Source organism: Jaculus jaculus, chromosome 14 (genome assembly GCF_020740685.1).
Source record: "Jaculus jaculus isolate mJacJac1 chromosome 14, mJacJac1.mat.Y.cur, whole genome shotgun sequence".
In the NCBI taxonomy this organism is placed as follows: Eukaryota; Metazoa; Chordata; class Mammalia; order Rodentia; family Dipodidae; genus Jaculus; species Jaculus jaculus.
In genome coordinates, this window is record NC_059115.1 from 14,313,471 (window position 1) to 14,328,769 (window position 15,299).

General features: G+C 52.8%; 1 protein-coding gene across 1 annotated transcript; it reads right to left on the bottom strand.

Annotated features, from left to right (window-relative positions):
* Positions 1-1,944: 1,944 nt before the first annotated feature.
* Positions 1,945-9,546, bottom strand: Kmt5c (lysine methyltransferase 5C). The gene is given in 10 exon segments (XM_004672672.2): positions 1,945-2,838; positions 2,840-3,078; positions 3,235-3,401; positions 3,529-3,665; positions 6,492-6,511; positions 6,636-6,799; positions 7,033-7,142; positions 7,418-7,583; positions 7,742-7,881; positions 9,502-9,546. Coding segments are annotated over 9 exon segments (1,380 nt in total). The 5' UTR covers positions 7,852-7,881; positions 9,502-9,546; the 3' UTR covers positions 1,945-2,571.
* Positions 9,547-15,299: the final 5,753 nt, after the last annotated feature.

Below are 15,299 nucleotides of genomic sequence, written 5' to 3' on the forward strand. Positions count from 1 at the left end.
GGTCTTGGATATCGGACCAAATTCTGGCTATTTTATTAAAGAAATTATTTATTTATTTGAGGGAAAGAGGCAGAGTGAGAGAGAGAGAGAGAGAGAAAGGGAGAGAATGGGTGTGCCAGGGCCTCCAGCCACTGCAAATGAACTCCAGATGCATGTACTCCCTTGTAAATCTGGCTTACATGAGTTCTGGGGAATCAAACCAAGGTCCTTTGGCTTTGCAGGCAAGTGCCTTAACTGCTAAGCCATCTCTCCAACCCCTATCTTTTTATTTATTTATTCATTTTTTATTATTGGGGGGGGTTGAGGAAGGGTCTCATCTAGCTCAGGCTGACCTGGAATTCACTATGTAGTCTGTCACTTCGAACTCATGGTGATCCACCTACTTCTGCCTTCTAAGTGCTGGAATTAAAGGCGTGCGCCACCATGCCCAGCTTTTTTTTTTTTTTTTAATTTTTAAAAAATATTTTCTTTGAGGCCAGTCATGGTGGCCTTTAGTCCTAGCAGTTGGGTGGCAGAGGTAGGAGGATCACCATAAGGCTACTCTAAGACTAGTAAGACCCTACTTTGAAAATATATATATATATACATATTTGAGAGAGGAAGAGGCAGATAGAGAGAATGGGCATGTCAGGGCCTCCAGCCACTGCAAATGAACTCCAGGAGCATGTGTCACCTGTGCATCTGGCTTATGTGGGTACTGGGGAATTGAACCTGGGTCCTTAGGCTTTATAGGTAATAGCCTTAACCACTAAGCCTTCACTCCAGCCCAGGCTGACCCGGAATTCACTATGCAGTTTCAGGGTGGCCTTGAACTCACAGTGATCCTCCTACCTCTGCCTCCCAAGTGCTGGGACTAAAGGTGTGTGCCACCACGCCTAGCTTTAATCTCTTTATTTATTTATTATTTATTAGAGACAGTGAGTGAGTGAGTGAGTGAGAATGGGTGCACCAGTTGCAAACAAACTCCAGATGCATGTGCCACCATGTGCATTTGGCTTACTTGGGTTCTGGAGAATTGAACCTGGGTCCTTAGGCTTCTCAGACAAGCGCCTTAACAACAAAGGCATCTCTCCAGCCCTTCTCTTTCTTTTATTTAATAATTGCAATACTACTGAGGACTGAATTTAAGAGCTTAGCACCACTGAGATACATCCCTAGCTTTTACTTCTCTGGAACATAGAATTCAAGGCCAACCTGGGCTACATGAGACCTTGTCTCAAGCCCTGCCCCTACCCTGTCCTGGGCTCCTGAGTTCATCTACCACCACCGCTCCAGAGCCTGCTTCTGCACGTCCCATCAGCTGCCCCGTCCATACATGAGGCAGGAGTGTTTGGCTAAGATATGACAGACTTCAAGTCCTTGTATAGCCTCAGAAAAATCATTGTTTTTTTGCTGGACGCTAGTAACTTCTTCGTCTGAAAAACCTGAGAATCCTTTTTCTTTTTCTTTTCTTTTTTTTTTTTTTCTCCAAGGTAGGGTTTCGCTCTAGGCCAGGCTGACCTGGAATTCACTATGTAGTCTCAGGATGGCCTTGAACTCATGGCGATCCTCCCTGTTTTTTGAGTGCTGGCTTTAAAGGTGTGTATTATCACACCAGCCCTGAGAATCCTTTTTGTAAGAATCAATCTGAAGTCATTTAGTCATTTTCTTGCCACTGCAAACGAACTCCAGACACATCTGCCACTGTGTGCTTTATGTGGGTCCTGGGGAATCAAACCTGGGATGGTAGGCCTTCGTAGCAAGTGCCTTTAATCACAGGGCCATCGTCCCAGCTTCTGAAGTCATTTTTCTATAACTAGTTTGTATGGTGACAGCGCTCATGCCTCAGTACCCTTTAGTCCCCAGAACCCACTGTCCTCACCCTCTTAAGGCTTACGGTGGCTCTCAGGGCTCAAAGCTGGGCCACCGCATCCCCCCCCACACAACAGAAAACTTCTAAGAGAATTGCTTATAACAAGGCTTTAATAAAAAGTTCAAGTGCTTCCAATCCCCCAACATACCCCATTCTGGTGTGGGGAGGGGAGAGAGCCTCCTCCACACCCCAGTAGCACCAGGGGTAGCACCATGAGAAAGATGAGGTCGCACCCAGCCTCCCTGAGACCCATAGGGTAGGAGTAAGATGTGCCCCTGGGGCACCACCCACCCAACCTGCCCCTACCTCCCATCAGCTGCAATGCTGAGGACAAACCCACTCCCCATTGTGGGGGGCAGCTCTGAGAGGGCCACCCCCCAAATCAGTTCCTCTTGAGGCCTGGGTTTATCGGGAGTTGCCATGGGGCGGCCCCCACCCCCTTATGGCTTTGCTCTCTGGGGAGGGAAGGAGCTGAAGGGAAGGGGATGGCTCCTGCAGTCCTGAGGTGGGGGCCGGGTCTAGGAGGGAGACAGCAAACGGCCAGGGCTCCCTGCTGGAGTGGGGTTGGCTCAGGGGTTAGCAGTCATGGAGGGTCAGGTGATCACATCCCTGGGAATATCCTAACCAACGCCCTGTTCCCAGGATCAGACCTGGGCTGAGATGAGCTCCCTGCCCTTCCAGAGGGGGCCCAAGAGAGAGACTCCTGTCCTCCCGGACTGTCACGGCTCATCAGTGTTGATATCCAGGTCAATGGAGCCATGACTGACCACGAGCCGCAGGCGCTTGGGTGGGGAGAAGGGTGTGAAGGCAAGGGCCTGCTTAGGGATGGGGACAGGGGTGGGGACAGGGCCTGGGGTCCCAGCAGGGGTAGGGATAGCTGGTGGGGCTGGGGCCAGGCGGTTAAGGTCCACGCGCGCCACATAAGGCAGTCCATAGAGCCGGGCCCAGTGCCAGTCCTGCTGGAGGGGCCAGCGCGCGCGGGGGGGGCAGCCTCAGGGCCACCACGGCCTCAGCTTGCAGGCGGCAGTGAGGGCCACAGCCTCCCCACTGGTGCAGAGAGACATAGGCAGCATGGAGGGCGGGGGGCGCCGAGGTCCGGCGCGGCCGGGGGCGGCGGTGCTTCCGGGGGCGCACTCTAGGCTGGGGTTGCGGCAGCCACTGGAGCCAGAGAGGCAAGTAGTCCAGGTGGGGGCTGGCGGGCAGCAGGCGTGGGGGCTGGCAGGTGGCTGTGCGTGGTGAGGGGGGGGTGAAGAGAGGAAACAAATCTGTCAGCAAGGGCGTGAACAATGCCTCCTCTGGAAAAAGGGACAGTTTTGCACCAGGCCCTTCAGAAAAGGAGTGACCCACGAGCCAGAGAAGGGCCGAGGAGGGTCCATGCTCACCACAGAAGGGGTCCCAGCGCAGTGGGGACAGGTGGGCGCAGGCCCGCGGGCTGCCGTCTGAGCCGCGCTGCAGCCGCCGCTTGGTCTCTCGGAGCTGGTACTTGTCCAGGGTCTGTGGTGGCAGCTCAGCCTCCCTGGGTCGAAGTCGGAAAGCTCCTTCTCCTTTCCTGGGAGGGCCAGAGGGACAGGGACAAAGAGATGCTCAGGAGCGGGTTTGAAGATGCACGCCGGCTCAGGGACTCCTTGCCTAGCAGGGCAGGTCAGTCCACCCCGCTGCGCTTGCCAGGAACCCACCTCTCACAAGTGTAGCATTCACAGTGCTCGTTCTTCTCACCGAAGAAGCCCTCGCCATAGAAGCAGGTCACCTCATCACCCGGCTCAATGTCCCGAAGCACCTTGACGCAGGCGGCATTCCCATCTGAGGGCACAAACTAAGGACAAGCCTGCTCAGCACTCCGAATGGGGGCCCAGAGCAGGGGCTGTCCTGCGGTCAGCCTGGCCAGGCCCTCTGGCCCAAGGGTCTTATAATGCTTTAAACCATAGATTTTGAGTCCCTTGCTCCCAGGAAATACCATTTAGAGGTAGCTGCCCTGTCTTTAGCACACTGCCCCGTAACAATCTACCTCCTGGCTCTTGTCCACCTTCCTTGCAGGACAATACGCTGGAGCTGACCTCCCAGCAGTGACTACCCCCCCCCCATATGCTCCTCCCTCTGACTTTCTGTGCCCTGTGCCAAACTCCACCCCATCAGACCCACTTGCCTAGGACCCAGCCCATCCACAGCTGCTCACGCCCACTCCCAGCCACCCTTCCCCAGCAGCCACCTCCCCTTCTCTCAAGGCCTGTGACCACTCTGCAGCCTAATCCACATGTCCTCCAACACTGCCTGGGGGATTACTCATTTGCCGCAAGGCTGCCACACAGGCTCCTTATTCTCCTTGTCTTCCCTCAACACCTGCACTTGCCCCTGACCTCCAAAGCCTAGTTACCAGTATCTGTCCATCATCCATCTGTCACACGAGCCTGACACTCACCAAAGTGGCTCACGGTGCCTCCCTGCCTGACGGTCCCAGGCCTCCTGTGTCCCCGTCTTCTTCGTCCATCCTACCTTCAGTTGGCCGGTTGGCCTCTTTCTACCTTGAGCTCCATCACCCACCAACCTCCTCCTGGCCTTCCTCCCACCCTCCACACAGCCTCCCGCACACCACTGCCACGGCCATCTGAAAAACAACCTCCCATCATGCAAGCTTGAAGGAGCTTCCACAGCCCGCTGGCCTGCCTCATGCAAGTCAGGCACACGCCTCACCATGGCCGCAGCCCTCTTGCACGTTACGTCCTGACCTCTCCCGCCTGATTTCCTTCAACATCTAGAAAAACCCTGCTCCTCTTCTAATGCCCAGTGTTGTTGCCTCTGCAAAGCCTGCCCGCTCCAGGTCACTGAGTGAGCTGGCCGCCATCTGCGCGCTGCCCTTTCCTCTCTGTCCCACCCAGCATCTGTGACCAGGGCAAGGGGCCTGGCAAGGGTTGTGTGTCATTCATCCTGAGAGTCTCCGACACAGGGAACCAGCCTGAGTCTCAGCTGTCCACCACCTGACCCCGTCGACGGTCTTGGGCCATCTGACAGGAGAAACTCAAGGCCAGGCGGTACAGCCAGGACTCCACCCAGTGTGGCCCTTCCTCATGCCTTTGTGGGGTAGGATGGGGGGGCTCCCAACAAAGGCCAGATGAGGTCTGAACAAGTGTATGCTGGAGGCCCTCGCAGGGACTCCCCTTGTTTTTGGTGGAGGGGGGAGTGGATTGCGAGGGTCTTGTTACTATTACGTAGTCCTGGAATTCTCTTTGTAACCCAGGATTGCTTCTAACTTACAGTGATCCTCCTGCCTGTGTCACCTAAATACTGGGATTGCAGGTTATGAGCTATTGTACCCAACTGGAACTTTGCTTTTGTTTTTACTGGTCCTTGTGGATTGAACTCAGGCCTACCACATTGCTAAGCAAGTACACACCACTGACCTATATCCACAGTTCTGTTTTCTCAGTCCTGGGGATTTAACCCAGGGCCTTGCAAATGCTAGGCAAGCATTCCACTCTGGTGGAAGTTTCACAGATTGACCTTGAACTTGCAATTCTCCTGCTTTGGCCTCTCAAAAGCTGGGGTGACTGACGGGCCTGCACCACCACACCCTGCTGGACTTCTTCAGTACTTTGCAACATGCTTCTGATGGCTGACTCCTCCCTTGCAGAACTCCATGCTTAGTCTCCTATAGGGTCCTGGCGGCTCTCTCTGGCCTCTCCCCTGCTCCTGACAACAGTGCTGCCTGGGTGAGACCAGGCCTGGTGGAGGGGTGCCAGCTGCTACTTTGTTTCCCCATCACATTCCCAGCTCCATTTCAGTTAGCAACCTGGGTTGTGGCATGACTACACAGACTGAAGCCCCTTTCTCCTCCTCTGACAACCTTGGGGACACACATTGTCCCACATGGCCCACTTCAGGTGTGGCCCTCCAACCACAAAAGACTGCCAGGGGGTTGGAGAGATGACTCAGTGGTTAAGGCACTTGCCTGCAAAGCCTAAGGACTCAGGTTCGATTCTCCAGAGAATCCCCAGAGAATGGCACACATGAGCCAGATGCACATGGTGGCACATGTGTCTGGAGTTTGTTTGCAGTGGCTAAAGGCCCTGGTACTCCCATTCTCTCTCTCTCTCCTCTTTCTCAAATAAATAAAACATTTTGGTCTGGAGAAATGGCTTAACAGTTAAGGTGCTTCCTGCAAAGCTAAGGGACCCAGGTTAAATTCCCCAGGACCCACATAAGCCAGACGCACAAGGGGGCACATGTGTCTGAAATCTGTAGTGGCTGGAGGCCCTGGCAGGCGTGTCCATTCTCTCCCTCTATCTGCCTCTCTGCTTCTCTCTCTCAAATAAGTAAATAAAAATTTAAAAAAATAAAAGAGAGAGATAGCCCAGCATGGTGGCACACTCCCAGTACTTGGAAGGCAGAGGTAGGAGGATCGCCGTGAGTTCGAGGCCACCCTGAGACTACATAGTGAATTCCAGGAGAGCCTGAGCTAGAGTGAAACCCTACCTCAAAAAACCAAAAGAGAGAGAGTGAGAGAGAGAGAGAGAGACTGCCAGGGGTGGGAAACCACTTTGCCAGGTATGATGGTTTCTAGCTCTTTATGAATCAAAATCATCTCTTCCTTTGCCAGGATCCCCCACTTCCCACATGCCCAGTTCTCCCAGTCAGTGGGTCTCACCTTGCAGTTGGGTTTGCAGTCTGCAGCCAGTAGGTTGGTGGATGAGAGAAGAGAAGTCAATGAGCAAGTGAGAAGGCAGTTCCTGTCCCTTGCCTCATGCCTGCCCCCCCAGCCCTAGCACCATCTTCCTGGCCCGATCCTCACCATGGTTGATAAAGGCCGCCGGGCCGAGCCACAGCTGGGCACTCCTCTTGCGGGTGGAGTACATGATGCTGAAGTCGTTCTCCCCAGCCCGGAGCAGCCCCTCGTCCGCCTCGCGCAGCTCTGCAATGCAGCCCACCAGTAGCTCCAACTTCTCATTCTTCTTCCTGCCAAGAGGCCAGGCTATGGGGCTCTGTGCACTGGCTTCCTGGTCCTTCTTGAGAACAAGGTCCTCTCACCCAGAAGCACCCAGGGAGCAGGGACTGGGGGGTAGGAGGACAGCAGCAGCCACTCCATCCTCCGCTCTCCCTGAAATCCACCAGGTCCTCTTGTGTCACACTTCCTCTGGCCCTCATTTTCCTCCCCATGGACTGGGTCTCCCCTCCCAGCAGCCCCTTACCAAGCACGAGTAGACACGATCTTGGCCCCATTGGTCTCCATGGAGTAGCGGGTACAGGGTAGTATAGTGAAGCCGCTCTCAGGCAGAAAGGCACGGAGGTAGCGAAAAACCTGCATGAAGAGCAGAGGGTTGATGAGGAGGGGAGGGCCAGCTCTAGGAGGACCCTTTCTGGGGCCAGGCCTGTTCTGCCACTGATACTAGCACACTGGCTGCAGAGCCTGGAGACTCTTGGGGTCCCAGTACCCCTGAGAGTGGGACTCCATCTCAAAGGGCCACACCCCATTCTCCTCTCCTAGGATTTGGAAGCCTTACAGGTATTCCGGGGGTGAGGGGGCAAGGCCAGATGGGTAGGTCACAGCATGGGGTGGGGAAGGGGCTCCCTCACGTGGGTCTTGAGGGCAGCCTCCTGCCGTGGGCCCCGGTTCTGGAAGTAGTGGGTCCTCCAGCCTCCGAGAGTCAAGGCCCGGTATGCAGCTTCCAGGTCCCTCTGCCTAAGGAAAGCCTCCAGTGCTGAACGCAGGTGGTGTCGCCGCCGCAAAGGGGGCACAGGGCTGGAGGAGAGGGTACAACTGGGTCTCAGGGCCTTCCTGGCCCTGCCTCAGACCCCGACCTGAAGCTGTTGGAAGGCCAGACTGAGGGGATACAAAAGTACAATGGGAGGGGGTCCTGGACCCAGGCCTGCACTCATCCCCAGAGGCCCTCCCCTCACCTGATGTTCATTTTATGGGTGCGGAAGCCGAGGTAGGGGTCGAGGACAAGGCTGGTGGCCAGGTCGTCGTTCTCACACAGTTCTCGGGCAGTCACTCTGTCAGGCCCCATGATGCTCGGTAGACCATGCTGCCTCTGGCAGTGAGTGGGGGAACAGGGCGGGGGTGTGCTCTGTGCCACTCAGAAGCAGTATGGGATCCTGGTGGGACCCACAGTCTGCTCATCTGCATAACAGCATGGGAGATAAGGCAATGCTCACTTCACAGGACTCTCAGCAAGGATATGCCATGCAACAAGTCCTTCTGATGGTAGGGCAAAACCCATGAGAAATGCAACCCACCCTGCACTGGGCTAAGCACCTCCCGCCTCTCCAGCAACACAGACGCATGTGCCCCACCTCACACAGCCTCCCCTGGACATGTACACATTCACAAATGCTGGCACACACAGAACCCTGCTGAGTGCATGTATGGAGGCAAGTCCCCAAGTGCCCAGGGGAAAGCCAATTAATTGGCAGTCTGGAATAACCCTAAAGGCTTAGCATTGCCAGAAAGTCATTAGAACTGCGCTTCATGGAGGGGGGGGGGAAGTGAACGCTTTTGGGCTTCTAGCATGTCTTTGTCACCTCTTGTTGGACTGAGTCTTGGTCTGCACTATCTCCCTCCAAGGCCACCCTATCCTGGGGAGTGGTCAGGAGGCTCTGGGAGCAGCCCTGAGGAGGGTGAGGGGAGGAGAGATCTCAGCACCTGCTCGGGCTCCCTCTCCAAGGATTCCAGTGGAGGGAAGGGATCTCAGAGGGGAAGACAGAACAGCGCTGTAGAAACAGAAGAGGTCAAGAGAGAGAGAGAAGGGAGGGGTAGACAAGCAAGAGAGAAAATGGAAGAGATTAAGAAAACCAAAACCAACACTGAGACAGGGGCTACAGAGACTGCACCCATGCCAAGGTGTCGCTGGTCTATCTGTGCTCAGGGCTACATGGGAACCAGGAAGGCGGGGGGGGGGGGGGGGGGAACAGCGAGTTAACAGGAGAAGATGCAGGAAGGAGGGATCAAATAAAGAGCTAGGAAAAGCCTGGAAGCTGGGGAGGAACGCATGGGTAAAGACAAAAAAAAAAAAAGACAGCCACATGGTGCAGGGGGGAGAGGGGCTAGGGTGAAACAGGATGTCAGTCATGGGTGGAGGACCGCCTGCTGGTACCGGGAGGAGCCCACCGAAGCCACAGTGAGGTTGGCCTGGGGACTAGTGAGGGGGCTGGGTCCCCCAGGAAAGCAGAGGAGCGCCTAGGGGTCCAGAACCCAACTGAGGTGAGTCCCGAGGGAGAGCTGAAGAAGCAAGAACCTAAAGGATCCAGAGGGTCCTGGAAGGAAACTGAGGAAGATGAGAAAGGCTGTAGGGAAGGTTCTAGAAGGCACTGGGGAAAGCAGTGAGATAAGAGTCCAGGAGAGTGAGAGACGGGTCAGCAAGCGTCCTGGGATCCCGTACAGGGAGAAGCGTCACGGGGGGTGGGAGGAAGAAGGTGAGAGTGAGTGGGTGGGGGAGTGTGCTGAGCGGGCCCTGGGGTGCAAGGAGAGAGCTGGAGGTGAAGTCAGGGATCAGGAAAGGCTCCCGGGGTGCAGGGCAGGCCCTCAGTGAGGAATCACAAGGAAGGGGAACGCGCGGCGCGGAGGAGAGCGACACCCGCCGAGGGCCGGGATGGGGGGGGACAGCCCGGGCGGGGGCCGAGAAGGGGGCTCAGAGATCGGGCCCCGCGCCGCCCCTCACCCGCTTCTCCTCCTCCTCCTCAGGCGCCCGCGCTGCCGCCGACACCACCACCACCACCACCACCTCCTCCTCCTCCTCCTCCTCCTCCTCCTCCTCCTCCCACCGCCTCCTTCAGCAGTCCTCAGACACTGTCGCCCCGCGCCTGCCCTCGCGCCGCATCATCCCGCCTCGCCGCGGCCGTTGCAGCCTCCTATTAGTTAAAGCCCATGTCACTCCTCCGTTGCTATGGGACTCGCACCCTTCCTATTGGTCGAGCCTCAGCGCTCTCTTTCCCCCCTCCATGCCCCGACAGAACCCCGCCACGCCCGCGCTGCCAATAAACTCAGCAAACTGCTGTCAGTGGCTCAGTCAGCTGTCCTTCAGAGGTTGCTACAGAGACAAGTACCGCCTCCCCCCCCAGTACAAAAAGCCAAACCCTTCATTGGCCAAAAGCGCCGTCGCTCCAGCTCGCGACTCTTGGCTGGGTCAGGTTATTCAGGTCCAAGTGGAAGGGAGGGCGGGCTCTGCGAGTTTACAGAGTTCGTATGTGATTGGCTGGCCTTTGGACGGCCCATCTGCCCATTGGTCAAAGTCTCCGCCCGTCATCATAGAGTCGCGGCCTCTATTCTCTTTCTTTCAGCTGTGGAAGGGTGAAATCCCCGGGCGGATAGGACGTGTGGGGAGGGTGAATGTGCGCACGCCTTCAGTGCCCCCCCGCCCCGTGAGGCCTGCCGTTGCCAAGACAACAAAACTTTATTGACAGCTTTCCTTGGCAAGGTTTCCTTCTCTCCCAAGTCTCTTTCCCTCCCTTCTGCCAGTTACTCCGTTTTGTTTTGTTTTAGTTTTTTTGAGGTAAGGTCTCACTCTGGCTCAAGCTGACCTGGAATTCCCTATGTAGTCTCAGGGTGACCTTGAACTCGCGGTGATCCTCCTACCTCTACCTCCCAGGCGTGCGCCACCACGCCCGGCTCCCCACTGAGTTTTTGTGGACACATATTTCCAAAAACGAATGGTCGCCTTTAATCCCAGCACTGGGAGGCAGAGGTAAGAGGATCACCGTGAGTTCAAGGTCACTCTGAGACTACATAGGGAATTCCAGGTCAGCTTGAGCCAGAGTGAGACCTTACCTTGAAAAACAAAAAAAGAAAAAGAAAAACTAAAGTGGGGTTTTCTTGCCATGTGAACTGGTTCAGGAAGAGGGGAAACTGACAACTAGGGGCTTTGGAGGCATGCCCTGACTGCCCTTGGGGAGCCCCCTGTAATTAGGGTCGCTCCTCTGCAATTCTAAAGGCAAATATAATTAGCAATTCATAATAAGTACGTCCAAAATAAGCTCCACACCCAGGGCAGGCAGTCTTTATTTTTTTTGTTGTTGCTTCTTTGGTCTTTTTGTTTGTTTTTCGAGGTAGAGTCTCCCTCTAGCCCAGGCTGACCTGGAATTCACTATGTAGTCTCAGGATGGTCTCGAACTCACAGTGATCCTCCTATCTCTGCCTCCCCAGTGCTGGGATTAAAGGTGTATGCCACCACAACCTGCTTGCTTGTTTGTTGTCTATTAGCTATATATTCAGTGACTTGAAACAAAGCATAAAACAGCCTGGTTAATGTGAATGAACAAGCAATGGAAGCCAGGCTCTGTGACTTTGGAGAATGAGCTCACTACCTCAGAGCTTCATGTTCCCAAAACAAATACCACACACTTTCAGGCTATCCCAACCCCATATTTCACACCTCTCTCCTCACTCTCTTTTAAAATTTATTTGCAGCTGGGCATGGTGGCGCACGCCTTTAATCCCAGCACTCGGGAGGCAGAGGTAGCAGGATCGCCATGAGTTCAAGGCCACTTTGAGACTACATAGTGAATTCCAGGTCAGCCTGGGCTACAGTGAAACCCTACCTCAAAAAAACTAAAATAAATAAAATAAAATTTATTTGCAAGCCGAGAGAGAGACAGATAGAGTGGGCTTCTAGCCACTGCAAGTGAACTCCAGATGCATGCACTACTTTGTGCATCTAGCTTTTCCATGGGTATTGGAGAATGGAACCCTGGTCGTTAGACTGCAGACAAGTGCGCTGATCAGTTTCTCCAGAGATGTAAGACACCTCTCTAACCCCAAGCACTTCTCCAGATAAAGGTGACCACACCTTCCTTTGGGTCCACGACTTTGACCAAGTCCAGTGCTGACAGAGGGGGAGGTTCAGGCCTGGGCCCCATCAGTAGGATGACCTTGTGGTGATTCTTCTGGTCAATGGTCTGGGAGAGGTTGACAACCAGAGTCAGATATAGTGGTGCATGTCTGTAATCCCAGCACTTTGGAGGTGGCAGCAGGAGGTTCAGGAGTTTAACACTACACTGGGATACATATGACTTTGTCTCAAAAAAAAGCACCAGTCATGGTGGAGCAGGACTTTAATGCTGGCACTTGGGAAGCAGAGGTAGGAGGATCCCCAAGAGTTCGAGGACAGTCTGAGACTACACAGTAAATTCCAGGTCAGCCTGGGCTAGAGTGAGACCCTACCTTGAAAAACAAAAAATAAATAAAAAATAAATAAATAAAATAAAAAAGAAAGAGCTGGGTGTGGTGGCGCATATACACCATTAATCCCAGCACTCGGGAGGCAAAGGTAGGAGAATTACCTTGAGTTTGAGGCCACTTTGAGACTACATAGTGAATTCCAGGTTAGACTGAGCTAAAGCAAGACCCTACCTCTACCTCCCCCCTGCCGAGAGAGAGAGAGAGAGAGAGAGAGAGAGAGAGAGAGAGAGGAAAGGAATATAGAAGGGGGAAGAGGAAGAAAATCCATCAATAGCCAGCTCTAGAGGAGAGACGCAGTGAAAGAAAGATGGTTATTGTGTATAAATCCTTTTTAAAAATTTCTTTGTGTGTGTATTTTTCTTTGTTTTGTTTTGTATTTTTATTTATTTACTTGCAAGCAGAGCAAGATAAAGACACACACACACAGAGACAGAGAGAGAGAGAGAGAGAGGGAGGGAGAGAGGAAGAGAATGGACTTTCCAAGGCCTCCAGGCACTGTAAGAGAACTCCAGATGCATGTACCACTTTGTGCATCTGGCTTTGTAAGACCCCCAAAACGAGGACCCCATGCTCTGCCCGGATATGGCGACACCCCAAATCACTCACGAGAAGCGGTCTTGATGCAAACTGCAAGAGGATTTTATTCCAAGCGCGCTGGGGCCCACAGTCGTACACCACGCAGGGGTAGAGGACTGCAGAGCCCCAAATGCAGGAACGGGACAGTTTTTATAGGGTTTCTAACAAAGCCTGTGCATTAGACCAATCATTTTTTTAATATCAGGAGCCCGCGGGGTGCGAGCCAGTCAGTTTGTGCCACCCCATAGTTTTTAAGCCAATTAGTTTAATTTGTTCAAGCCCCTCGTGGACCAATCATTCTCTTATGACCTTGGTGGTCAGCATTTGCGCAGGTCCTTGGGTGGGGGTAGCAGAGTGTGGTATCAGTCTCCTATGAGCTTGGAGGTCAGCATTTGCGCAGGTCCTTAGGTGGGGGTAGCAGAGTGTGGTATCAGCCTCCTATGACCTTGGTGGTCTGAGGCAGGCTGCTGCAGCTTATGGTGCGAGCTACTAAGGCTTACAGTGTGGGCTATTAAGGCTTATGGTGCAGGCTATTTACAGAAACCAAATAAGTGGTTCACTTCATTACTTATTTCCCATCCTTGAGGGCTATCTCATTCCCTTTTTACCTAGTTTTATATTAGGAGCGGGCTCTGATATAATGAGAAGAGGGATTCTTTACTTGCTTTCAACAGAGAGTAAAGCCTGGAGTTTGAGGTATGCAGGGGCCCGCTTAAGCTCCCTTTGGAGCGTGATAGTATTTCTGGGCTTCTGAATTCTTGGGCCTTTCAGCTTTACATGCCTTCTGGGAATGGAACCCAAGTTGTTAGGCTTTTTAGGCAAGCACCTTAACCAGTGAGCAATTTCGCAATTTCCTCAACCCTGTTTGCTGTTGTTTTCTTCTTCATTTTTTTAAAAGTTAATTTAATTTAATTTATTTATTTTGGTTTTTCGAGGTAGGGACTCACAGAGCACAGGCTGCTCTGGAATTCACTCTGAATTCTCAGGGTGGCCTTGATCTCATGGCGATCCTCCTACCTCTGCCTCCCTAGTGCTGGGATTAAAGGCGTCCGGCTTCTTCATTTTTCTTTTCTATTTTTGTTTGTTTGTGTGTAGGAATTTTAAAAGTACAGACCACTTATTTATATTATATTATTTATATTATAGGGGACCAGCACCCTAGAGAGAAATTCATATGGACCAAAGAGATAAGCCTGAGAACGCTTGCTTGCTACAGTAACTGAAACGGAAAATGCGCCAGTGCCCATCACATGAAGACTGGAAATAGTACATTAAGATACCAGCACCCTTGGGCAGGGAAGGCAAACAGAGCAACACTCATTCATTCATCTACCTTGACAACCTGCCAAGAGATTTTCTTAGTCAAATGACCTGTCACAAACACCTGACTGGGGCAGAGCGGTGGCTGTGAGAAGGCAACCAGGAAGCTACACAGGACTTTGGGTGTTGTCTGTGTTTGTTTGGTTTCAGTTTTTGTTTTGTTTTGTTTTGGTTTGGTTTTTCGAGGTAGGGTCTTACTCTGGCCCAGGCTGGCCTGGAATTCGCTGTGTAGTCCCAGGATGGCCTCGAACTCATGGCGATCCTCCTACCTCTCTGCCTCCTGAGTGCTGGGATTAAAGGAGTGTGCCACCACACCCGGCATGGTTTCAGTTTTTAGTAGGCTGGGTCACTTGTAGCCTGAGCTGGCCTCAAATTTGCTATGGACCCACGCCTGATGGTACATGCCTTTTGTCCCAGCACTCGGGAGGCAAAGGTAGAAGGATCTCTGCGAATTCGAGGCCAGCCTGAGGCTACATAGTGAATTCCATGTGAGCTTGGGTTAGAGTGAGACCCTACCTCAAAAAAAAAAAAAAAAAAAGTTTTTTGGAAGGGAGGGAAATACCATGGTTTGTTGTCTGTAAGTATAGAAGTTGTCAATAAAAGTATTTAAAAAAATATTTTTTTTGTTTATTTTTATTTATTTGACAGAGAAAGAGGGAGAATGGGCCAGGGCCTCCAGCCACTGCAAACGAACTCCAGATGCGTGTGCCCCCTTGTGTATGTGGCTAACGTGGGTCCTGGGGAATCGAACCTGGGTCCTTTGGCTTTGCAGGCAAATGCCTTAACCGCTAGGCCATTCCTCCAGCCCTAAAAATATATTTTTTATTTTTTGTTTTTCGAGGTAGGGTTTCACTCTAGCTCAGGTTAAGCTGACCTGGAATTCATTATATAGTCTCAGGTGGCCCCAAACTCACGACGATCCTCCTACCTCTGCCTGCTGAGTGCTGGGATTAAAGATGTGCACCACCATGCCTGGCTAGCTTTTCTTCTTTTTTTTTTTAAAATTTTTTTTGTTATTTTTATTTATTTATTTGAGAGTGAAAGAGAAAGAGGCAGATAGAGAAGAGAGGGAGAGAGAGAGAATGGGCGCACCAGGGCTTCCAGCCACTGCAAACAAACTCAAGATGCGTGCGCCCCTTGTGCATCTGGCTAACATTGGTCCTGGGAAATTGAGCCTCGAACTGGGGTCTTTAGGTTTCACAGGCAAGCGCTTAACCGCTAAGCCATCTCTCCAGCCCGCTTTTCTTCTTTTTGAGAGTCTGGGGAGATGGTTTGGTGAGTCAAGTGCTTGCTATACAAGCATGAGGACCTGAGCTTGGATCCCCACCACCCATGAAAAATGCCTGGCATGGTGGTGTGCACCTGTAATCTGTAATCCCAGTTTTG